Raw genomic sequence first — 26,682 nt, forward strand, 5'->3', positions numbered from 1 at the left:
TCAGCTGTGTAGTGTTAGGGCCAAAACCAAAACGGGCACCCCTTGGGGTCCCGACGACCGAGTTTGGGAAGCCCTGAAAGGGGATCTTTTGTATGGGAGACAATGCTAGCTCCATTCTGTACTGTAACATAGGAGATGAGACTTGCAATTGTTCATTCAGTGATACAATACACAAACAAGAGCCCCTTTTTTTACTGTCTGCATTGGGTCAGCAAATGGTAATATCAGCTAAGGAGAAAAATAAATAAATGTGCACAGCATCACAACCATCGTCAAATATAGATCAACACAGTTGAGTGGGGATGGAATGAAACGAGAGACAGTCGGAAAATGACACAACAGGAAGTGTGGGAGGTGTTTTTAAATGTGAGATGTTTTGGCTTGCAACCTCCTACAGTGTGATAAGGATCACACACATTAACTACAGACAACGAGGAGGGGATGAGTCGTGCCAGACAGACAGGACAGGAGCATGAACAGGACAGTGAGGGCATTACTTGGCATGTGGCGCATGCAGCACAGAATGGACCTGGCTTTGATCTTGTACGTCTTCTCTCCCTCGGCCAGACCCTGGTTCACCAAGTGAACCACCTCATCCGGGCTCAGGTCACCTCTGGGAGAAGAGAGCAAGTGAAATCAAGACCGCGAGAATCCTTGAATGCATTTCTATGTTGAATGTTATACGTTTTGAGCTCTGAGGACAAGAACAGATACCTACAAATGACGTGAACAATACAAAACTCTGCCATTGGAGAGCACAAGGAACTCAAAGAAGTACTGTATTGCACATGTCCATATATTCAAGTGTGACAATCGCTAATGCGGTATGTTTCAAATTCACACTTTTCCGCCAGCTACCTTACCAACTCAGAAACATATCATATCCACTTACTCTTCTTGGTTCCATGGAATGGGTTCCACGTCAGTGTTAGCCAGCAAGTGTGGGCTGTATCTAACTTCAACGTAGATGACCCCTTCTTTGGCTTTGTCCTCCACAAACTCGTAAGCTATCCTCTTGATCGCCTCTCTGTCGCCACTGGAAAGGTAATACAAAATCAGTGGAAGGCCAAGAGAAACAACACGAATATTTACTCAACGATGGCAGGGAAAATGCTAATTGTTAGTCAGCAACAAAGGCCCTACATTGTTGGGGGATTTCCTCAAATTATGCTCATCCAGATACAAATACATTTTTAAAACAACTTGATTTAGGACACACATAAAACAAAGGAAATGTTCTAGGAACGGCCAACTATTCTTTCAGTCTTTTCCCTCTTTGCCTGCAGGGTTAGTAAAGGGTAGTTGTGTGTCTGAATGGCAGAAGGGTAATCTGATCGTACATCCTCAGCACACCACAGCAGGAGGACTATTACTGTCACAGAGTCAGAGCATAGCGAGCCGCTGAACCAACCCTCCACGTGACCTCTGAACTGCACTTGAACTTACACTGAGCAATTAGCTGCTACTGCCAATAGGACTGACTGTCTGGAGGAGAAAATGACTTATCATTATCCCTGTAATTATCATTATCCCTGCAATGACGATAAAGGACATAAGATCAGCCTGTGTACAGTATTTGAAGAATGACATAGGGGATAATAGAATATTATAGTTATTTGTAATAGTAGTTTCATTGGATTTTGAGTGCATATCATTCCGTTATATTGTGCACATTTCTGCAAAAGTCCCTGTGGAGTAATGGGTATGTTGGAGTGGGAGGAAATGTCTGCAAACTCACTCAGATGTTCCTAGTGTCGTTTCCCTCTCTGTTGCATTTTGACTTCACAACAGATTCTGTTTCACATCACATGATTGGTCTGAATGCGTGTTGTTCCCCCACCCCCATGCTTATCCATCCACCTACACACACAAAACTCCTGCATGAGCCAAACGCAGCTAGCAAGTTCCCCCATTTTGTTGTTGTCGCGTAGGGGGGGGGGGGGGGGGGGATGCTTTATTCAGCATAACCGCTAGCTAGCAGCTGCTCTGTCCTGGCTAGAGGCTACGACTACAAACCATTATTGTTTCTTTTGATAGTTGTGGGAGGTTGTTGGTTAGCCTGGCAGAGAATTAAAACATCACGTTAGTCTGAGCAGTGGGTGAGGTTTGAGTTTAGATTTTTACTAGGATTGTTGCTTTTTTTCAAAAGTACCATCTGGGGGGCCAAAATGTGAAATATGTTGGTACTGTAGATTTTGGGTTAAATATAAGGTAGTGTTGTAATGGGAGTGGAATACATAACAACCTTGACTCTGTCTGAGTTCAGTTGGTTGCCAAAGAAACACCTGCTGGCATCATGACGTGCTCCTCTGTGCTGCATGATCTGCATTTCAACTCACTGACCCCCTAGTCTGGCCACCAGAGGAAACATTGTATAATACTGTCTCTGTCTGCGTTACATTCACTCACTAACCAGGAAGAAGACCTATCAAGCACTGGTCTTAAAGTGAAGGTACCCCAATTGGGCTGCTATTTAACTCACACAATTCACAATCATTACAAATGACAGTCCCAATACAAAGCTCCCCCTCACTTTCATATTTTAGCCGTAATTTAACAAATTAGGTGATCACGTGTTCTTTAAAAGCTTGTTGATTGCATTGCGTGTCAGGCAAATACATTTAAACTCTTGACTCCTAACACACCGTACAGCAGTTATGATTCCTGTTGAAATAAAACAGGGAAGTAAACAGTACATACAGTACATGTCATCTCCCTGCCATGGCTCTCTACAGATTGAACTTTCATCTCCATCTAAGAGCCATCTGCAATAATAAAGCTGATTAAAGAGCTCGGTGGAGCACAACCTCCTGTAAACTGAACTTGACACGAACACAAATGAGTCGTGCAGCACCTTGACGCCATCTTGTGCTGTAACACTACCAGCATAAAACAAACTCACCCAAACACTCATTGATCAAGAGAATAATCGAACGGTCACTTTTGAGCAGTGGTCTAAAGTACGTAAGTAAAATGACTTTAAAGTAGTACTTAAGTAGATTTTTGGGGGGGTATCTGTACTTTGATTTACTATTTATATTTCTGCAACAGTCCCTGTGGAGTAATGGGTATGTTGGAGTGGTGGGAAATGTCTGCAAACTCACTCGGATGTTCCTAGTGTCGTTTCCCTCTCTGTTGCTTTTTGACTTCACAACAGATTCTGTTTCACATCACATGATTGGAAAAAAAAAAAAAGACTGCTTCCGGCTTTTACACTGGAAGTGAAAACGCGAACGCTTGTTGCTAACTGGCCTGGTCTGAATGTTTGTTGTTCCCCCACCCCCATGCTTATCCATCCATCTAAACACACAAAAATCCTGCATGAGCCAAACGCAGCTATCAAGTTCCCCATTTTGTTGTGTGTGTGTGTGTGTGTGTGTGTGTGTGTGGGGGGGGGGGGGGGGGGGGGGGGGGGTCGCGCCAGACAACAAAGTTTTCAAGGGAAGGACTTGATAAAGAATGCTTTATTCAGCATAACCGCTAGCTAGCAGCTGCTCTGTCCTGGCTAGAGGCTACGACTACAAACCATTATTGTTTCTTTTCATAGTTGTGGGAGGTTGTTGGTTAGTCTGGCAGAGAATAGAAACATCACGTGTTAAAATCAAATCAAATGTTATTTGTCACATGCGCCGAATACAACAACCTTACAGTGAAATGTTTACCCACAAGCCCTTAACCAACTATACTTTAAGACGTTAAGATGTTTTTTTTTTTTAAATAAGTGTTCAGGAAAAAGTTGAAAATAAAAGTAGAAATAATTAAACAGCAGCAGCAAAATAACAAGCAAGGCTATATACAGGGGGTACCGGTTCAGAGTCAATGTGCGGGGGCACCGGTTAGTTGAGGTAATATGTACATGTAGGTCGAGTTAAAGTGACTATGCATAGATTATAAACAAAGAGTAGCAGCAGCGTAAAAGAGGGGTCTGGGTAGCCCTTTGATTAGCTGTTCAGGAGTAGAAGCTCTTAAGAAGCCTTTTGGAACCTCGACTTGGCGCTCCGGTACCACCTGCCGTGAGGTAGCAGAAAGAACAGTCTATGACTAGGGTGGCTGGATTCTATGACAATTTTTAGGGCCTTCCTCTGACACCGCCTGATATAGAGGTCCTGGATGGCAGGAAGTTTGGCCCCAGTGATGTACTGGTTTGAGGTTAGATTTTTACTAGGATTGTTGCTTTTTTTCAAAAGTACCATCTGGGGCCCAAAATGTGAAATATGTTGGTACTGTAGATTTTGGGTTAAATATAAGGTAGTGTTGTAATGGGAGTGGAATACATAACAACCTTGACTCTGTCTGAGTTCAGTTGGTTGCCAAAGAAACACCTGCTGGCATCATGACGTGCTCCTCTGTGCTGCATGATCTGCATTTCAACTAACTGACCCTCTAGTCTGGCCACCAGAGGAAACATTGTATAATACTGTCTCTGTCTGTGTTACATTCACTCACTAACCAGGAAGAAGACCTATCAAGCACTGGTCTTAAAGTGAAGGTACCCCAATTGGGCTGCTATTTAACTCACACAATTCACAATCATTACAAATGACAGTCCCAATACAAAGCTCCCCCTCACTTTCATATTTTAGCCGTAATTTAACAAATTAGGTGATCACGTGTTCTTTAAAAGCTTGTTGATTGCATTGCGTGTCATGCAAATACATTTAAACTCTTGACTCCTAACACACCGTACAGCAGTTATGATTCCTGTTGAAATAAAACAGGGAAGTAAACAGTACATACAGTACATGTCATCTCCCTGCCATGGCTCTCTACAGATTGAACTTTCATCTCCATCTAAGAGCCATCTGCAATAATAAAGCTGATTAAAGAGCTCGGTGGAGCACAACCTCCTGTAAACTGAACTTGACACGAACACAAATGAGTCGTGCAGCACCTTGACGCCAACTTGTGCTGTAACACTACCAGCATAAAACAAACTCACCCTAACACTCATTGATCAAGAGATTAATCGAACGCTCACTTTTGAGCAGTGGTCTAAAGTACGTAAGTAAAATGACTTTAAAGTAGTACTTAAGTAGATTTTTGGGGGGGTATCTGTACTTTGATTTACTATTTATATTTCTGCAACAGTCCCTGTGGAGTAATGGGTATGTTGGAGTGGTGGGAAATGTCTGCAAACTCACTCGGATGTTCCTAGTGTCGTTTCCCTCTCTGTTGCTTTTTGACTTCACAACAGATTCTGTTTCACATCACATGATTGGAAAAAAAAAAAAAGACTGCTTCCGGCTTTTACACTGGAAGTGAAAACGCGAACGCTTGTTGCTAACTGGCCTGGTCTGAATGCTTTTTGTTCCCCCACCCCCATGCTTATCCATCCATCTAAACACACAACTCCTGCATGAGCCAAACGCAGCTATCAAGTTCCCCATTTTGTTGTGTGTGTGTGTGTGTGTGTGTGTGTGTGGTGGGGGGGGGTAATATGTACATGTAGGTCGAGTTAAAGTGACTATGCATAGATTATAAACAAAGAGTAGCAGCAGCGTAAAAGAGGGGTCTGGGTAGCCCTTTGATTAGCTGTTCAGGAGTAGAAGCTCTTAAGAAGCCTTTTGGAACCTCGACTTGGCGCTCCGGTACCACCTGCCGTGAGGTAGCAGAAAGAACAGTCTATGACTAGGGTGGCTGGATTCTATGACAATTTTTAGGGCCTTCCTCTGACACCGCCTGATATAGAGGTCCTGGATGGCAGGAAGTTTGGCCCCAGTGATGTACTGGTTTGAGGTTAGATTTTTACTAAGATTGTTGCTTTTTTTCAAAAGTACCATCTGGGGCCCAAAATGTGAAATATGTTGGTACTGTAGATTTTGGGTTAAATATAAGGTAGTGTTGTAATGGGAGTGGAATACATAACAACCTTGACTCTGTCTGAGTTCAGTTGGTTGCCAAAGAAACACCTGCTGGCATCATGACGTGCTCCTCTGTGCTGCATGATCTGCATTTCAACTAACTGACCCCCTAGTCTGGCCACCAGAGGAAACATTGCATAATACTAACCAGGAAGAAGACCTATCAAGCGCTGGTCTTAAAAGTGAAGGTACCTCAATTGGGCTGCTATTTAACTCACACAATTCACAATCATTACAAATGACAGTCCCAAATGACAGTCTTTAAAAGCTTGTTGATTGCATTGCGTGTCATGCAAACACATTTAAACTCTTAACTCCTAACACACTGTACAGCAGTTATGATTGGTAGTTTAGCCCCTTGACACCATTTTGTGCTGTAACACGTAATGTACTTAAGTAAAAACACTTTAAAGTACTACTTAAGTAGTTTTTTTTTTGTTATCTGTACTTTGCTTTACTATTTTTTGATTACTTTTACTACATTCCTAAAACAAACTATTAAAGTACTAGTTACATTTTGAATGCTTAGTAGGACAGGAAAATGGTCCAATTCATGCAATTATCAAGAGAACATTCCTGGTCATCCCTACTGCCTCTGATCTGGCGAACTCACTAAACACAAATAATTTGTTTGTAAATTATGTCTCAGTGTTGGATTGGGCCTCTGGCTATCCATACATTTTAAAACAAGAAAACCGTGCCTTTATATTTGCTAAATATAAAGGATTCAAAATGATTTTGATACTTAAGTATATTTTGGCAATTCCATTTACTTTTGATACTTAAGTATATTTAAAACCAAATACTTTTAGACTTGAACTCAATAAGTATTTTACTGGGTAACTTTCACTTTTACTTGAGTCATTTTCCATTATGGTATCTTTACTTTTTCTCAAGTATGACAATTGGTTACTTTTTCCACCACTGCTATTGAGTTTGACATCGTGAGACAACTTCTCCCGGTGATAACTACAGTATGAAACCAAAAGCTCAGGGGATTCGTGCAATAGTCAGCATCTCATTATCTCAGCCATCTTCATGTTCAGGGTACTTACGCAATAACGTGCATGTACTCTGCGAACTTGCCGAGGAACTCTGTGAGGGTGGCAGGCTGGTGTATCACACAGATTCGTCTCATGTCCTCCACTGTGTATGCAGGTAGGGGGATCCCACGTCGCCTGGTACAGACATACAGAAACAGAGGACTTTAAAAGTACAACCAGCAATAGGTAGCCACAGCTGCTCCATGTTCATTTCAATGAATTATATTAATGACTTAAAGGAAATTGCTAGTTTAAAAATAGCCTCATAAATAGGCCTACATGTTCCAAACGAAATATACTGAAAGAACAATGTGTCACATGAACCTAATAAACCATGTCACTTGAGTCTAATAGCCCTTTTACCAAAGGTAATTGACAGTTAATGTTTAAAGAGAACTTGCAAAACCTGTTATAAAACACACTATTTAATCAAAATACTAAGAATTCAACAGGTTTATAGACTTACTTGGCAACGTCTAGGATGGTCTCCACTCGGAGAGCGCCATCAAGATGCACATGCAGCTCAATCTGAAGATGAGACCAAATTCAAAATGTCATGTACTTTAACCTAAGGAGCTATAGAGTCATTTAGCCTGAATTAAAGTACAGACAATCAGGATGAACTCAAACAAATCAATAAACTAAACATTGGCAAATGAGAGAGCATGTGTTGTTGTGTGATGTGGTTCAATGCAATGTGTTGGCTGGACCACATCTATAATGAATGCAGTGTGCATGACTGGGCACCGTAGTTGTTGCAGTCTGTGAAAAGGCCAGGGATGCCAGAGAAGGTTCAAAGAAGAGCAACTGAGTGCTCGACCCTTATTCCATCAGAGCTGACAGAGGAAAGTGCTAAATCTTGCCCAGCTACTGTACACCAGCTGACTACAGGGCAGATTGACTGTGGTCACCCCCAAGCCTCAGTTACAACTAATAAAACATGACCAGAGGATTCGATTGTAAAGGGAAGGTATATAATGTATCGTTTTTGTTATCTTCTGACCGTCTGAGGCACATACTGGATGAGATTGAGAATATAGGTCATGTATTCCTAAGAAATAACAAATCTTCCAAGACGAGCAACAGGAAAGAACCTTGAAAAGTTCTAAGCCATCTTTATCATCTTACAATTTACAGGTGTAGGATCTTAATTTGATCACTCTGTTATCGCTGGGAATTTTCTCTGCACCATAGGATTTACTGAAAACCTGCACTAACAATTGGTTATTTTTACAGTATTGCACTGTTCATGTAGCTTAAATTTTGGCTAGCTAATAGCCTAACCACTGATCAAGCAACATTGCGTTGGCGGAAAGTACGTATGGACTAAACGTTAAAATCCTGTTGCTGCAGTACTATTTTGTTATGACAATACTGGTCAAATTAAGATCCTACGACCTCCCGGGTGGCGCAGTGGTTAAGGGCGCTGTACTGCAGCGCCAGCTGTGCCACCAGAGACTCTGGGTTCGCGCCCAGGCTCTGTCGTAACCGGCCGTGACCGGGAGGTCCGTGGGGCGACGCACAATTGGCCTAGTGTCGTCCGGGTTAGGGAGGGCTTGGCCGGTAGGGATATCCTTGTCTCATCACGCACCAGCGACTCCTTTGGCGGGCCGGGCGCAGTGCGCGCTAACCAAGGTTGCCAGGTGCACACATTGGTGCTTCTGGGTTGGATGTGCGCTGTGTTAAGAAGCAGTGTGGCTTGGTTGGGTTGTGTATCGGAGGACGCATGACTTTCAACCTTCGTCTCCCCGAGCCCGTACGGGAGTTGTAGCGATGAGACAAGATAGTAGCTACTAAACAATTGGATACCATGAAAAAGGGGTAAAATTCAACAATAAATTATTTATTTTTTAAATTAAGAACCTACGTGTCTGACAGGTTGGCTCTTGAAGGGAATACCATTACGGTTATTACATATTGAGTTTAGTATGAGTGTGATAATTATGGTCTGACATGATCCCGGCCACTAACAATGGTATGACAGGAAACCAACGCTTTGAAATACTAATATGTTTTCTATAGGTAATGTGAAGGTAGTCTACTTTAGTATAATTTAATGTTATGTAATTAACAGTGCGAAAATCACTGTGTCGTGACTTGACTTTAACATCAATCTGAAGACTGTTATTTATCTAATTAACTAACTATGTTTAAGTGTTACCCAATTTTTTATTCATCATGTAACAATTAACTCATTAGGATCTGGGGCACCACGAGAGTGGTTCTTTAAAGAGTTAGCATCTCCGGAATTAAACTCTAAAAAGGTCTTTACCCATCACATCTATAAACAGTCAACTTGTTAATCATAACCTTGTATCATATCATCATTCTGAACAGTTGTAGCCTCCTTGCATCTGCAAAAACCTGAGGCTTACTTATGATTCAGTATGACACAAATTGGTTTAATTATTTATTTACTAGCTAATTAAATGGGAACACAGGATAAACATACACACTTCGCACCGGTTATTGACTGGAGACGTAATACGCTGATAACAGGTCCATAGCGGAATGACAACAACATTGATGCTTGTTAAGATGGAGAGGAAGAGGGACAGAGACACTTAACATTGGTACATTCAGAAACTCCTCTCACCTAAAGTAACCATATACGTTGCACACAAACCGTCGCCCGCTTTGAGTAAGAAATCATTAATGTATATACGTGAAATTCTTGTGTTCGTCGGTGAACAGGGCAATATGAAATATGAAAAATCATGAAAGTGTTTTGGTTAAGAGAGGGATGTGCTTTATCTACACAAACAGTCTTCCCGCCGAAACCCTAACACGTCCTAAAGCGAATACTAGAACAATATTTCTAACAGACGAATGTGGGGAATGGTCAGTGGTGAACTAAAGAATAATCATCTCATATGGGTTGATATTTTGTGATGTCATTAAAAAGGTTATAAAGGAAATAAGGTAACTTGAAAAGTATATACACTACATCTATGAAGTCTCCATCCTTAACGTTGTATATGAAATAACAAAAATACTTTCATCATTTGTCATACGTTTTGAATGTGATTTTAGGAGCCATGAGAATTTGTCTCCTATAAACTTTACACATGGTAAGTAGCCACGCCCCGTGTGAGGTCAGAGAGTGTGTCAGCCTGATGGAACCGCCCCCTTCTACCAGAGTGCATAGAAGGATTGGTAAAGAAGTTAACATTAGACCAGAAAAACGTGAAGTGGTTGCTACACATTTGAAATGATTGGAACTTTGAACCTCAACACGAGGTGAAGAAAATAAACTCAACTCCCAGACCAGAAAAGCGTCGAGCTGCAGCTCACGCCAGAGTGGTTTGAACCCTGAATACCAACATGATTTGGAGAAGAAAACCCTCTCAGACAATCACTGGTACAGCTGATTATCTGTCCTAAAACAAATATCTAGAAAAGCGAATTGAAGTGGGACCATCCTACTACTCTTCAAACCATTCCACCGTACTACTCTTCTCAAATCACTGTAGTACCCTACTTTCATCACCATCGACACGGCTGGCTAGCCTATCTTCCAAGGAGCATCTTCCAGAGTGAACAACATTAGAAGACGGGAAAGGGGGTCCCCTTTCGGACAATCAGAGCCTTACAAGCGTGCCGCTGAAAGGCCAACCCAACACCCTTCCTAAGGAGGGCTGGTTCGGACAGAGATAAAAAAAAATGAACGAAGGCATTCACACATAAATACATTTATCTTACTCCAAACGGGCGGCAATTTGTGTGCAAAGTATATGATTACTGTGCGAATAGTTTCATAGTCTCTTTTTCCTCCCTCTCCATGTCGTTGTGTAACAAGCCGCCATATGTTGTTGTGTCAGTCCGCTAGGGACACTTTATAATGTATTAAGTAAGTGTGTATGTTATCCTGTGCTATTATTTAGTTAGCTAGTAAATAAATAATTACACCAATTTGTGTAGTACTGAATCATTAGTAAGGCTGGGGGTTTTGCAAATGCAAGCAGGTTACGACTGTTCAGAATGATGAAATGATAAGAGGTAATGATTAATAAAATAGCTGGCAAGTGACGCTCCCCAGCCAACCTGACAGAGCTTGAGAGGATCTGCAGAGAAGAATGGGAGAAATACCCCAAATACAGGTGTGCCAAGCCTGTAGTGTCATACCCAAGAAGACTCTACGCTGTAGTCGCTGCCAAAGGTGCTTCAACAAAGTACTGAGTAAAGGGTCTGAGTACTTATGTAAATGTGATATTTCTGTTTTTTATGCATTTACAAAAAAATAATCAAATAAACTGTTTTTGCTTTGTCATTATGGGTTATTGTTTGTAGATTGATGAGGGGGAAACAATATTTAAACCATTTCAGAATAAGGCTGTAACGTAACAAAATGTGGAAACTGTCAAGGAGTTTGAATATTTTTAGACTGCACTGTAAATACAAATATGTCTCCAACAGGGTATACTGTATGAAGGCTAAATCCTAACTAGTTGAACACAACAGCCATTTTTCTCTAGATGTAACCTTATGGAATATAGGGAAATAAATCAGTTCCTGAGAAACATTTCAATCATGTGACAAACTCTTTCCACGGAGGGCCGAGTGTCTGCGGGTCTTCGCTCCTCCCTTGTACTTGATTGATGAATTAAGGTCACTAATTATCTTAATTAAAAAGGAAAAAAACAAAAAACCCACAGACACTAGGCCATCCGTGGAATGAGTTTGACATCCCTGATTTACATGCTTAGAAAGAATGTGGAGCCTGTCTGAACACGCTATGACTCGGTAGACTTCACAGTGTACTACACACCCTAGTAAAACTACGTCAGAGTACACCAAAAGGCCTTCATGAAATCCATGCGTGCGAGCATGTGCCTGCGTATGTGTACATGCCTATGCGAGAAAGAAACAGACAAAAGGATGAGGGAATGTGTGCTTAGATAATGTGTCATGTGTATAATTTGAACAATGAGTTATACATTGCGGTTTTGAAGAAGACAGTGTTTCAATAACATTAGTGAGTTTTAAGGAGTACAGATATTCTCCGGTCTCTGTTGTTTAGGCCCATTACAGGTCTATCAAGGCTGGGAGACAAACAATCTCACAGAGACTTTCAAGCAGAGAGCTTCTCTACCTCAACAACAACATGGGCAATGATGTCAGAGCATCAATCCACTGTAGGCTACATAGACAGATCAGGTTTAAGACAGCTGTTTAAGTCATTTAGAGGTGAGGTCATCTTCTGGCATTGTAGTAACAACTTATTTCCTCATGGGCTATTCTTCTGTGCTTTCCTACTTTACTAACCATGAGCAAACGTCTCTAATTCTTCAATGTTTGAAGGGTGACCTCCACCAACTGCTGTTTTCAGAACTCGCCATAGGTTATGGATGTGATTCAGATCTGGCCACTCCAGAACCTATTCTTGAACCATTCATGGGTGTTTTTTTTTTATGTGTGTTTGGGGTCGTTGTCCTGCTGGAAGACCCACAACCTTCAACGGAGACCCAGTTTTTGGACACTGGGTTGAACATTGGTCTCCAAAACACCTGATAATCTGCTGATTTCATGTTGCCTTGCACATTTAAGGTTCCCAGTACCAGAGGCAGAAAAATCAACCAGCACAGCATTAGCAAACCTCCCCCATTTGATGTAGGGAGGGTATTATTTTCATTGAATGCTACATTTGGTTGTCAGTAAACACAGCGCTGATCTGTATTGCCAAAAAGCTCACATTTTGTTTCATTTGTCCACAGAACATTTCCCCCAGGATTTAGTCTTGTTTGATTGGGTTTTTGAGAAGTACAAATCAGGCTATCTTTTGTCTTCTTCAGCAGTGGGGTCTTCCTATGTTTTTCTAATGACCAAATAAGCCATTCATACACTCTCCCTACAATCAAACATGGGGAGGTTTGATAATGCTGTTTCAAAAGGGAGTACATTATGAAGATTGGAGAAGCAGTTTCTGCCTCTAGTTATCCCCGATCACGCTAGGCAATATCCTGGAGATGTTGGCTAGCTAAGCTCACGCGCAGGAACATGTCATCGGTCAAACGGTCGTCTCGCGCCAAACTGCACAGTTTGCAGGCCGTCAAATCAAAAGGCACTCCTTCAATATAAAAGTTGTTTTGACTAAAACACTTCCACAAGGTTGAAGTAATAACATGTTCAACTACTTAAGACATTGGCTCCAATCTAGGTTCTGCTTTTAGATTTACAGAACATGAACAACTTAAGGAAGAATGTTTCACTTCTCAAATCCCAAACCCCGGCCACATCTGCTTAGTCTGCTTCGCAAGCATTTCTGGAAATCTTGCACCTGGTTTTTAGAAACTCTGTGGCTGTTGGGTCACATGGCTGCCTCTGTCACTGGAGGCCTTGAACGTGTGCAGGATATCATGAACTCGGCAGATTATCAAGGTGTTTTGGAGTGCAATGTTCAGGAATTTTTTAGGAAAAGTGCAAGGGTGACAATATATTTGGCCGCAATTGTACATGCAGTGGAAAAGATAGTTATTTATAATCTGTGCTCTTGCCGCTTACATAGATACAGGAACTGAAAGAAAATGTCTATTTCAACTTTATTTTGTTAGCATGTGTAACAGGCAGGCATGGCAGTAACAGAATACATAATCAAGACTTATCAAACGACGCAACATGTTATGTAATGCACAGTATATGCTTATGTCACATGGATAGTTGACCTGTGGTCGATAAGAGAAAGAGTGAATGTGTCAATGTGCCTATATCTAATAATGGTATACCGGTGTAAAAAACTATTGGGTTGCTAAATCTGGCGGAATGAAGGACCATGTAAAAAACTGTTGGTAGCTAAATCCGTCTAGAAGGACCATGTTGAAACGGTTGGCTGGTATGCCCTCACCTTCTGAGCAGTCGGCTATGAATGCCCCCATATTGGTTTGGTTCTGCCCACTATAGTACTGTCTGGTCAGAACATGATGTTGAGGCCCATACTGAACACTTGGAAACAGCTATGTGTGTTGGGGACCATTTGAATATGTTTATACACTACAATCACCAAAGGTATGTGGACACCTGCTCATTGAACAGCTCATTCCAAAGTCATGGGCATTAAGATGCAGCCCCCTTTGCTGCTATAACACCACAAGTGCATTAGTGAGGTCAGGGCTCTGTGCAGGCCAGTGTAGTTCTTCCACAAAGATCTCGACAAACCATTTCTGCATGGACCTCATTTTGTGTTCGTGGGAATTGTCATGCTGAAACAGGAAAGGGCATTCCCTAAACTGTTGCCACAAAGTTGGAAGCACAGAATTGTCTAGAATGTCATTGTATGCTGTAGCGTTAATTTCCCTCCACTGGAATTATGGGGCCTAGCCCAAACCATGAAAGACAGTCCCAGACCATTATTACTCCTCCACCTAACTTTACAGTTGGCACTATGCATGCGGGCAGGTAGCATTCTCCTGGCATCCGCCAGACACAGATTCGTCCCTCAAACTGCCAGATGGTGAAGCGTGATTCATCACTCCAGAGAACGTGTTTCCACTACTCTATAGTCCAATGGCGGTGAGCTTTACACGACTCCAGCCGACGCTTGGCATTGAGCATGGTGATCTTATGCTTGTGTGGCTGCTCGGCCATGGAAACTCATTTCATGAAGCTCCCTACAAATGGTTGTACTGCGGATGTTGCTTCCAGAGGCAGTTTGGAACTTGGTAAAGAGCGTTGCAACCTGAGGACAGACGATTTTTACACGCTCCAGCACTCGGTGGTCCCATTCTGTGAGCTTGTGTGGCCTACCACTTCGCGGCTGAGCCGTTGTTGCTCGTAGGTAGCATCCTATGACGGTCCCAGGTTGAGTCACTGAGCTCTTCAGTAAGGTCATTCTACTGCCAATGTTTGTCAATGGCGATTGCATGGCTGTGTGCTGGATTTTGATACACCTATCAGCAACGGGTGTGGCTGACATAGCCGAATCCATCAATTTGAAGGGTTGTCCACATACTTTGGTATATGTATGATTGTGGTAAATCGAATTACTTGGAATATTATTGTTGTGGTTCTAGAAGACAAATATCTGCACTAATGTAAATAGTATTAGTTAAGGGTTATAACTATGCAATATACATACAGTACCAGTCAAAAGTTTGGACACACCTACTCATTCATGGGTTTTTCTTTATTTGTACTATTTTCTACATTGTAGAATAATACTGAAGACAAACTACAAAATAACACATCTGGAATAATGTACAGTGGTAAGCAAAAGTATTTTATATTTGAGATTCTTCAAAGTAGCCATCCTTTGACAACTTTGCATACTCTTGGCATTCTCTCAACCAACTTCACCTGGAATGCTTTTCCAACCGTCTTGAAGGAGTTCCCACATATGCTGAGCACTTGTTGGCCGCTTTTCCTTCACTCTGCGGTCCAACTCATCCCAAACCATCTCAATTGGGTTAAGGTCCGGTGATTGTGGAGGCCAGATCTGATGAGGCACTCCATCGCTCTCATTCTTGGTCAATTAGCACTTACACAGCCTGGAGGTGTGTTGGGTCATTGTCCTGTTGAAAAACAAAGCGCAAACCAGGTGGGATGGCATATTGCTGCAGAATGTGCCATGAATTCGAAATAAATCACTGACAGTGTCACCAACAAAGCACCCACACACCATAACACCTCCATGCTTCACGGTGGGAACCACACATGCGGAGATCATCTGTAAACCTACTATGCGTCTCACGAAGACACAGCAGTTGGAACCAAAAATCTCAAAGTTGGACTCATCAGACCAAAGGACAGATTTCCACCGGTCTAATGTCCATTGCTCATGTTTCTTGGCCCAAGCAAGTCTCTTCTTCTTCTTCTTCTTCTTGTCCTTTAGTAGTGTTTTTTTTGCAGCAATTTGACCATGAAGGCATGACTCACACAGTCTCCTCTGAACAATTGATGTTGAGATGTATTTGTTACTTGAACTCCATGAAGCATTTATTGGGCTGCAATTTCTGAGGCTGGTAGCTCTAATGAATTTATCCTCTGCAGAGGTAAATCTGGGTCTTTCTTTCCTGTGCTGGTCCTCATGAGAGCCAGTTTCAACTTTCAAAGTTCTTGAAATGTTCCAGATTGACTGACCTTCATGTCTTAAAGTAACGATGGACTGTCGTTTCTCTTTGCTTATTTGAGCTGTTCTTGCCATAATATGGTCTTTGTATTTTACCAAACAGGGCTATCTTCTGTATACCACCCCTACTATGACAACTGATTGGCTCAAACACATTAAGGAAATAAATTCCGCAAATTAACTTTTAACAAGGCACACCTATTCATTTCAAATGGATTCCAGGTGACTACCTCATGAAGCTGGTTGAGAGAATGCCAAGAGTGTACAAAGCTGTCATCAAGGCAAAGGGTGTCTACTTTGAAGAATCTCAAATATAAAATACAATGTAGAAAATAGTAAAAATTAAGAAGAACCCTTGAATGAGTAGGTGCATCCAAACTTTTGACTGGTACTGTACATGTAGATGAATAATTGACAAACAGCATTAAGTTTACAACATGTCTATAAAGGGCGATAAACACAGCATCAACATAAACATTCACTCTTGGAGAGAGAGAGAAAAACAAATTACTTGGATTGACAACCTCTCTCCAGCCTGGTGGGAGAATCTGCAATTTTATCAGATCTGGCAAGGTGCCACAGGGTCATAAATTACTCAGAGCATGAGCAAGCGCCAAGAACAGTCTGTGATGAATTTAGAAGCTCATCCAAGGCAATAAACCTCCTCATTTTTTAAAATTAACTAGGCAAGTCAGATAAGAACAAATTGTTATTTACAATGACAGCCTACGGCGGCCAAACGCGGACGATGCTGGGCCAATTGTGGGCCAATTGTGCGCCGCTTTATGGGACGACTCCCAATCATGGCCAGATGTGTTACAGCCTGGATAATAAAAGGCAACTATGGAAAAAGCTGAGATAGCATGTGCATGCCAAAGACTGTTTATTAGGGGTGAAACGGTTTGTGTATTCTTATCGAACCGTTCGGAACAGGGTCCAGGGTGCACGGTACACACTGCGAACCGAACAATACATTAATCATATAGCTAGGAAAATATATACATATTCAATTGTAAAAAAATCACCCAAAAGTGCCAATCTGTGGGGTTTGGCGAAACACAGCGATAGCAAAATTCATAGCGGCAGATATGAGACCCTTCTCTGTGGTAGAGAATGCAGGGTTCAGAAACATGTTTAAAGTGTATTAATCTAGCATCTCAAAAAGCAATGTAATTGAATCCATTATCTTGCCTTCTAGCAAAGATCAGGAGGGTGGTATCCTTCTTTCATAACAGCACAACTGTTGCACATGTTTTCAAGACACAACAGGAGATGCTGGAGCTGCCAAACTACAAACTAATTCAAGATGTCCCTACTAGATGGATTTCAAGCCATGACATGGTTGAGAGATACCTTGAGCAGAAAGTTGCAGTGTGTTCTTACACTGACTGATCAAGCTGTGAGGAATAATGTCAAAGATATTGTGACTTTGTCTGAAAATGACATAAGACTAGCAGAGGAAGTTATCAAAGTGGGCAAACGTCTCAAAACAGTCACAACACTGATATGCACCAAGAGCATTTCATCGGTTTCCATGGTCCTGCCTATGAAAAACAATGATCCTGAACTCAATGGTGGCATCCGATGAAGATGAACCTGCAGTAAGGGATGTCAAGACTGCGATCAGAGTTAACCTGGAGCCTAGATATGCTGACCCTGGTGTCCAAGACTTCTTACACAAGAGCACCGCTTTGGACCCCCGGTTCAAGTCCCTGCTGCACCTGGATGCTGCTGCTCGTCTGAGAGTCGACAATGAACTCACAACAGAGATTGTGACCAATATACAACAGGTATTGTATTTATTTTGTTCACGTGACACTTATTATTTGATTAATTAGTGTTTAACAATTAATTACAAAGTAACAATTAATTACAAAGTAATAATTGTAATTGTCATAATAGTGTCTGATATATATTTCTAACAACAAAATCATATTTTTAAAGCCACTTCAAAGATAGTAATTTTCATCTAATTTAATTCTGCAGGGTCAAGATACAGATACCACACGAGCCAACCCCTCTCCAGAGACGGCAGACGTTCTCCTCCAGAAAATAAGTCTACCATGGCGGAGCTTTTTGGGGAGTTGTTCACAACCCAGGAGCAGGGAACCAAGTCAAAGGTCAAGGTCATAGAGGAGGAGGTGACCTCATACAGGGAAGTGTACTGTATTCCCCTGGATGCTGATCCACTTACATGGTGGAAGACCAAAGGGTTAACATGTTGCCATGTTAGCAAGGCACTACCTGGCTGTGCCTGGGACCTCTGTCCCTAGCGAGAGGGTATTCTCCACAGCCCCTCTGACATTGTCACAGCAAGCTGATCTGTGCTCACTGCAGATAATGTGGATAGACTAATCTTCTTAAAGAAAATCTTGAAAATCTGATAGAAATGTTGTTATTTTTTCCAAGTAACCAGTCTCAAGTGGTCCTATTTTGTTTAAGACACTGCTATGGGACTTCATTTTGATATATGCTGCTGGACTATGCACTCTTGTTGAAGTTCTGTTTTAAATGACTATTTCATTTCATGTTATAAGGCAGGCACTGCTGGTTTTTGTTGTCCCTTTGTTTCCACATGCTCCTGGGAATTCAAGCTACCCATGTTTACTATTATAATCAATGGAAAATCTAAATACAAATGACATATTTCTCAGGCATTTATTTTGGCGATGTATCGAAACCGTACCGAACCTTGACACCACTGTACCGTATCGTACCGAACCTTGACACCACTGTACCGTATCGTACCGAACCTTGACACCACTGTACCGTATCGTACCGAACCTTGACACCACTGTACCGTATCGTACCGAACCTTGACACCACTGTACCGTATCGTACCGAACCTTGACACCACTGTACCGTATCGTACCGAACCTTGAATTTTGAGAAACATTTTACCCCTAATGTTTTTACTAATAGAACAATTAAACCACTTCTACAAAAGTACTTGTGCAATCAATGCAATAAAGACACTTATGGCAATACAAAATAATACTATATACAATAAACAATACACAAACCAGTATTGGCAACTCTAACATTCAAATAAATGTTACAGCCATCCAGTAGAACATATGGTTGAAACTTATCAAAGTAACATTAAGTAATTAGTGGTAATTATTAGAAAGCATGCAACACCCCCATTAAACCCCCCCTGCAACTTAAATTTCAATGCAAGCACATCATTCAGAGACATTCGTGTCACTGTCGACAATAAAAAGTTATCTGAAACATGAGTCTTCTCCCTTCGGTAGACGATAACACTGACCTGAATGGGCGGGTGCAAGTGTCTAGATGAGCATTTCCAAGCGCTCTAATTGGTTGGGAATAGCAGGGCTAGGATAACTAAGGTAGGCTGAGCAGCCAACCTAACGGGATTTAAGGGAAACTGAAGGGCCTGTGAGGGGAAGTTAGGTAGAGGGGAAAGGAAGGCCTTTTTTATTGATTTTTTACTGGTGTTATATTTTGTTTATGTTAAACTCTACATAAACAGTACATTTCCTACTGCCTAACACATTAATCAGTCTGATTCCACCAGTAAAGCACATACCAATTCAAACATCCATCACCACAGTGGCATGTTACCTAATACTCATTATAAACTGGGTGGTTCGAACCCTGAATGCTCGTTGGCTGAAAGACCTGATTTCAGACCATATACCATGGGTATGACAAAAAAGTGTACTGGTCTAATTACATTGGTAATCTGATAATATTTGTGGAATATAAAAATACTTGCTTGATATATGTTTTACAGTTTCTTTAAATACTTTGAAAATGCAACGTATTTCTATGTGAAAACTGAAATGGTCTGTCTATTCATTGTTTTTCCATTTTAGTAGACACTCTTTATCCAGAGCAACTTACAGTAGTGAGTGCATAATTTTTCATCCTGGTCCCCTGTGGGAATCAAACTGTCACGGATCCCTCCGGAACTTTCATTACGCACACCTGTCCCTTATTCACACTGATTAGTACTTGTATAAGTGTGCCATTTAGTTTCCATTGGGTGGTCGATTATTGTTACAATGTTCGTTGGTGAGTGCGAGTACCTGTTTTTGTGCCATTGAGGATTGCGCAGATGATTACGGGTCTTGTCCCTTGTGTTAATCATTGTGCTCGTGTGTTATTTATTCGAGCATACACAAAACAGCCCTTATTGTAAGTGTTTCTAAAATCCCCGATGGGAGAAATGAATAGTGGAAAAACGATTGGAACCATTTCCCTGTTTGCGCAATGGGTTTTATTGGTACAATGACTCATACTGTGGTACTCGATTGCTTAAGTATATTGCATGCTATGTAAAACCTCAGTAAGTGACTGACAAAATATATCAATAGAAAATGTAGACCATCTAGGCCAGTGGTAGTCATTGCACGGCCCGGCCCGCAGGCCGAGCAATTAATTTGTGGCTCGCTCTGATTGACCTATTTTCCATTCATAATATATAACAATGATGCAATTTCAATTAAATGTGTTTAATGCAGGCCTGAATCACTTTTGTTGAATATATCTATTGTTCCTTGGACGGCCGATAGATAGCAGTATAGCACAGCTGTTGAACATAAAGGCCGAAATAGAACACAACTGCTCGGCTACAGCGACTGACACATATCAGTTTGCTACTAGCTAATTTTGCAGTCTGGTCGACGTGGATCGATTTATTGTAAAAAAAGAAACGTAAATCTATTGACAATGAAAATGAGGGGGAAGCTATGAACGAACAACCGCCGGAGAACCAGGAAAACCAGGAAGATGGCAGCGGGGAAATGAAGCTAGCTAATGCAGCTAACGTAGCTAAGAGTAGTATGCGGTCGATTCAAGAAGAACACAGAAAGTTCCAAGAGAAATGGACAGACAAGTATTGTTTTGTACTGCATGATGGGACTAGCTCACTGTCTTATTTGCCAGAAGGCAGTCAATTGTTTTAAACAAGCACATTTAGAGAGTGACATTTCCAGTCACATCATGCCCGCTTTGACAAAACATGTCCACCGGAAATTCTGTGAGTTGCTGGAGGAATACCAGACAGGATACGGCGACTTGATATTTCACAATGAGGTGAAATGGCTGTCTCCTGGCAGAATTTTGGATAGATTTCTCTCTCCTCCCTCAAATCTGTGAATTTGTTGCCAGAAAGAGGAGAGGAACTAAAGTGGATGATCCACAGTTGATATTAAAGCTGGCTTTTTTAACTGACATCACCTGCTACCTGAACATGGTGAATCTCCAGCTCCAAGGGAAAGATAAAACTCTGGACAAAATGCTGCGTGTGGTCACAGCATTTCAAAATAAAAACCACCACACTGTTCATACCTGACAGACAGTTTGTTAATTTCCCAAAACTCAGAGCAGTCACCACATCCAACAAAACCCAGACATACCGCAACATTTTAGCTATGATGCATTTGTGCGTGTGTTGGAAGAGTTGAAGTTGGAGTTTGCGTCAAGATTCAAGGATATGATGGAGTACAAGGAGTTTTTCAACTTCATTGAGAACCCCTTCCATGCGCCAGTGGCATCTCTGACCCCAGTCATCACAGCCCTCTGTCCTGACCGTGCTGGCATAGAGAGTGAGATAGTGGAGCTGCAGGCAAACGACACATTTCAAAGTGAACTAAGATCAGGTGTTACCCATTTCTGGAGCCTTGTGTAAGACACAGAGTATCCACTTCTGAAGCAGTGTGTGCAAAAGGTACCATTTTTTGTCAGCACTTATTTATGTGAAGCAAAATGTTCAACAATGTACATTGTGAAACAAAACAGAGAAACAGACTGACCAATGCACACCTGGATTGCCTCACAAGAATAGCAGCAACAGACTATACATTTAGAATGAATTCAGTCAAGGAGCAGAAGGGACATTTTCACTCATCCAACTACTGAGGTAACCCTTAATATGGGTCTTATACATGTGATGTAGCCTATTATATATGTGTATGTGTGTGTGTGTGTGTAAAGTCCCTTTATCAGGACCCTGTCTTTCAAAGATAATCCGTAAAAATCCAAATAACTTCACAGATCTTCATTGTAAAGTGTTTAAACACTGTTTCCCATGCTTGTTCAATGAACCATAAACAATTAATGAACATGCACCTGTGGAACGGTCGTTAAGACAATAACAGCGTACAGAGGGTAGGCAATTAAGGTTACAGTTAATAAAACTTAGGACACTAAAGAGGCCTTTCTACTGACTGAAAAACACCAAAAGAATGATGCACAGTGTCCCTGCTCATCTGCATGAACGTGCCTTAGTTATGCTGCAGGGAGGCATGAGGACTGCAGATGTGGCCATGGCAATAAATTGCAATGTACTGTGAGACACCTAAGACAGGTAGACAGGACGGACAGCTGATCGTCCTCGCAGTGGCAGACCATGTGTAAACAACACCTGCACAGGATCGGTACATCCAAAAATCACACCTGCAGGACAGGTACAGGATGGCAACAACTGCCCGAGTTACACCAGGAACGCACAATCCCTCCATCAGTGCTCAGACAGTCCGCAATAGGCTGAGTGAGGCTGGGCTGAGGGCTTGTAGGCCTGTTGTAAGGCAGGTCCTCACCAGACATCACCGGCAACAACGTCGCCTATGGGCACAAACCCACCATCACTGGACCAGACAGGACTGGCAAAAGTGCTCTTCACTGACGAGTCACGGTTCCAGATTTGCGTTTATCGTCGAAGGAATGAGCGTTACACTGAGGCCTGTACTCTGGAGCGGGATTGATTTGGTCTGGGGCGGTGTGTCACAGCATCATCAGACTGAGCTTGTTGTCATTGCAGGCAATCTGAACGCTCTGCATTACAGGGAAGACATCCTCCTCCCTCATGTGGTACCCTTCCTGCAGGCTTATCCTGACATGACCCTCCAGCATGACAATGCCACTAGCCATACTGCTCATTCTGTGCATGATTTCCTGTAAGAAGAGAATGTCAGTGTTCTGCCATGGCCAGCAAAGAGCCCGGATCTCAATCCCATTGAGCATGTCTGGGACCTGTTGGATCGGAGGTTGAGGGCTAAGGCCATTCCCCCCAGAAATGTCCGGGAACTTGGAGGTGTCTTGGTGAAAAGTGGGGTAACATCTCACAGCAAGAACTGGCAAATCTGGTACAGTCCATGAGGAGAAGACGCATAGCAGTTCTTAATGCAGCTGGTGGACACACCAGATACTGACTGTTACTTTTGATATGGACCCCCCCCTGTTCAGGGTCACATTCCATTTCTGTTAGTCACACATCTGTTTAACTTGTTCAGTTTATGTCTCAGTTGTTGAATCTTGTTGTTCATACAAATATTTACACATGTTAGGACTGCTGAAAATAACGCAGTTGACAGTGGGGACGTGTTTTTTTTTTTACTGAGTTTATATATTTGCGATGTGCTGTAAATCAAATCAATTGCATGTGCTCTATTGCTCCGAATTTGCTCTCAATTGATAATATTGGAAGAGAACGTACAACAAATGTAAGTTCTGTGCCGGCCTCTGAATGATTGTCTCAACCCAAAGTGCCCCCTTACAAAAAATAGTGAGTAACACCGATCTAGGCTATGCATTCTCCATTTAACGTGTTGCTCGGCGAGGCTTGTGCAAATTAATAGGTTAATTGCGCAAGGACGGCAGTTCTGCTGTAGTAGTAGACTGGGACTCCTTAAAAACATACCACTTTGTCCGAAGTGATTTTCGTAGCAGTGTTAGGAAAGCATTTTCGCTAACCTTAAACTAATTCTCCTAACCTGCTGCGTGATTTCTCCTAACCTGTAGACTACCTTTCGTTTCTTCTAACCATGTGCATCCGGGGTTTTAGAATCAAACAGATGAATTAACGAAGTGAAACCTTACCATATAAACAAAGTAGCTGAGTGAACTGGTATATTTCCTAAATACAAGAACGTGGTTGAGTAATACGAGTGAATAATTTACTGCAAAATTCGCTTTGCCTGATACATTATGTTCTTCATTTGTAACTTACCTTTGGTTTGTTAAATACTATTTGCTCTGTAAAGTGTTCTGCCATTGTGAAAGCTCTCCTGTGACTGCCGATGAATGTGAAACTGCTGATAGCACAGAATGAGTGGCGCGAGTTCAAGCTTCTCCCGGCAGGGCTAACATTCCCATTATATAGGCAGGCCTACATGGCTAGCGCGACACGCCTTGATCCAACCCACCACAACACTGAGCACAGACGTGAATTCAACAGCTATTCCACGTTCCAGTCGGTATTTGGCATAAACGCGCTCGTAAATCGAGTTTCTCCACCTCTATACATCTATTAAGACCTATGGATATTTCATGGTTACAATATTTCCACGATGTAACCAGTAGAATAGTTGTGGTGTGTAAGATTAGCAGCACAGGTTAATCCTATGCTTAGAGGGTTAACAATGACCTGATTAGGCCTATATCCTGTCCAGAGCTACTATAGCCAGGACTGTACTTCTGGTAAGGAAACACATAAAGGCCTAATGATGATGATAAATGTTACATCAAAACCATTACATTTGTATTGGTGGTGCCACACTGTGGTGTAAGGAAATGGGGACATCCATGGGACCCATGTGTCAGGTCCTCTTACAGGAGCTTGTGGGGTCTGCCCTGGGGCCACTATTGAATGTGCTCTTCTTTGTGTTAAAGTTCAGCATGATGAGTATATTATGACAGGTTCCATGTTTGTCAGTCTTAACTGTGAGTTGTGCTTGATAAACTGACTGAGATGTCCATCAAGTGCTGGGCCACTTCCTGTCACTGGGCAGGAAATAGGTGCATCCTACAGTCAACATTACAAACGGACATCTTTCTAACAGCATTGCCATCAGGTACAGTAGGCTATTAATGCCATACAGACAGTATACACCCTTGCAGTATACACACTGTTAAATTAGTTCTGCCTGCATGGCTCGTTTATATTAATTTGTTTGTTTGTTTTATTTTGTAACCTTTATTTAACTGAGCAAGTCAGTTAAGAACACATTCTTGTTTTACAATGACGTCGTACTCCGACCAAACCTGGAAGATGCTGGGCCAATTGTGCGCCGCCCAATGGGACTCCTGATCACTGCCGGTTGTGATACTGGGATCGAACCAGGGTCTGTAGTGACAACTCTAGCACTGAGATGCAATGCCTTAGACCGCTGTGCCACTCGGGGAAAAAACAGTTGCAGTTGCATATTTTTTTGTATAATGCCTATTCTTTGACACAGATTATTTAGGTTCTAAAAATCAAGTGAAACAGTGTGGCGTTAGGGTAACCCACTAACAGGTTGTTGAAATTCACAACACTATTAGGATGTAGCACCCCCCTGTGGTTGTAATCTGAAGGTATGCATAAGTGGGAGAACTTGCACAATTGGTGGCTGACTAAATACTTTTTTGCCCCACTGTTCAGGTAGCCTACTGTATCACATGTTGTCAACATGAACTGATCATCATAGGCTTCATATTCACAGTACATGTTTAACCAGTGTTGTGTGTGATAAATCAAAGTGGCAGTTGTATATGTCTCATGTTGTTTTTGTTCTACACAAAACAGAGAATTGTTTTGTGTTCAAGTTGATTGAGTCTGGTCATGTGTGTGATAGTGGTTGTAAATGTGGACAAATCGTAAGATTTTTTAAAACCGTTTTTTTTTTTTACCCACAATAAAAAATCTAAAATAAACTTTAAAGAAGTGAACTGTCCCTTTAAATAAAAAATGTCACACTTTACAACATGTACACATGTTCTCCTCCCTGGAGTGAGGGCTGAGACAAGAAAGAGCCAAAACCGCAAATAATCGGGATATTTAAGTATTATGGTTGTTGATACTAGTTCTGACAATGGTTTTGCCAAATCAAATTGAACAATTTTATGACAAAAGAACTCAAAACATGGCAAGAGACAAGGAACGTCACCTGACCTGGAATTATACTGGGTACTATATTAACTTGAAAGCATTGACTGGCTGTGTCATAGCCTGTTCAGAGTAATAAAACCTTCATAACACAGTGATGTGGCCCTCATTGAATGTGTATCCTCATTGAGTTCAAATTCACAGTGAATGATTGACAATGCCATTCAAATTGTGAGTTACAAGTTGTATTCAATGCCAGTTTGTGTCATTCTGGGACCCTCAGCAACGAAAAGAGGTGTGATCCATCACACACGTTCCCGAGCTGAGCTTCTCTCACAGCAACTTTGTTGGCTTAAACATTCCCATAACATTCCATGTGCATTGTGTCACACAATATGTCATGCATTTTCACAGCAGCCCACTACCATTCACATCTGTCATCACATATTCATTCATTTTAGCAGTGGTTTGCATTGTAATAAAGGCTAAATCTCAGTTGAATTCTCAGTGGTTTCAGTGTGTTAGATGTCTTCAGTATGCTGTATGCAGTACAGTACATCTCCACCACTGTAGTAAAGGGCACAGTCTCAGCTAAAAAATATTGACACACTTCACCACATGTTAGGAAGTGGTCTCACAGATGAATTTGGTCCTTGGACCGTATTTATTTGTTCTCCAGTTATTTGTAGTAACTGCGGCTAGAAATGGATCTGTTGTTGGTTTAGGTGTGTCTGAATGCATTGCACATGGCTATTTCTACAGTATGTTACCTTTCCATAAACAGATGTAATTATCTTTCCATAAACAGATACCTTTGTGTACTGAAGGTTATTTGCGTAACCCCGGTTCTCTGATATTATGAGTGAGATATCTCACAGTGGG

The 26,682-nt window shown here is 41.7% G+C and overlaps 1 protein-coding gene across 1 annotated transcript in view; it reads right to left on the reverse strand.

Moving 5' to 3' along the window:
* The window catches only part of LOC100136795 (adenosine deaminase), a 34,460-nt gene extending 10,328 nt beyond the window's left edge, over nucleotides 1-24,132 (reverse strand). The window contains exons 1-5 of the mRNA XM_021566004.2: nucleotides 23,944-24,132; nucleotides 7,371-7,432; nucleotides 6,917-7,039; nucleotides 893-1,036; nucleotides 498-613 (exon numbers count right to left, since the gene is read on the reverse strand). Of these exons, the coding sequence (XP_021421679.2) occupies nucleotides 498-613; nucleotides 893-1,036; nucleotides 6,917-7,039; nucleotides 7,371-7,432; nucleotides 23,944-23,988 (490 nt within the window). The 5' untranslated portion in view covers nucleotides 23,989-24,132. The remainder of the gene's footprint in view (nucleotides 1-497; nucleotides 614-892; nucleotides 1,037-6,916; nucleotides 7,040-7,370; nucleotides 7,433-23,943) is intronic.
* Nucleotides 24,133-26,682: the final 2,550 nt, after the last annotated feature.

Source organism: Oncorhynchus mykiss, chromosome 16, assembly GCF_013265735.2.
Source record: "Oncorhynchus mykiss isolate Arlee chromosome 16, USDA_OmykA_1.1, whole genome shotgun sequence".
In the NCBI taxonomy this organism is placed as follows: domain Eukaryota; kingdom Metazoa; phylum Chordata; class Actinopteri; order Salmoniformes; family Salmonidae; genus Oncorhynchus; species Oncorhynchus mykiss.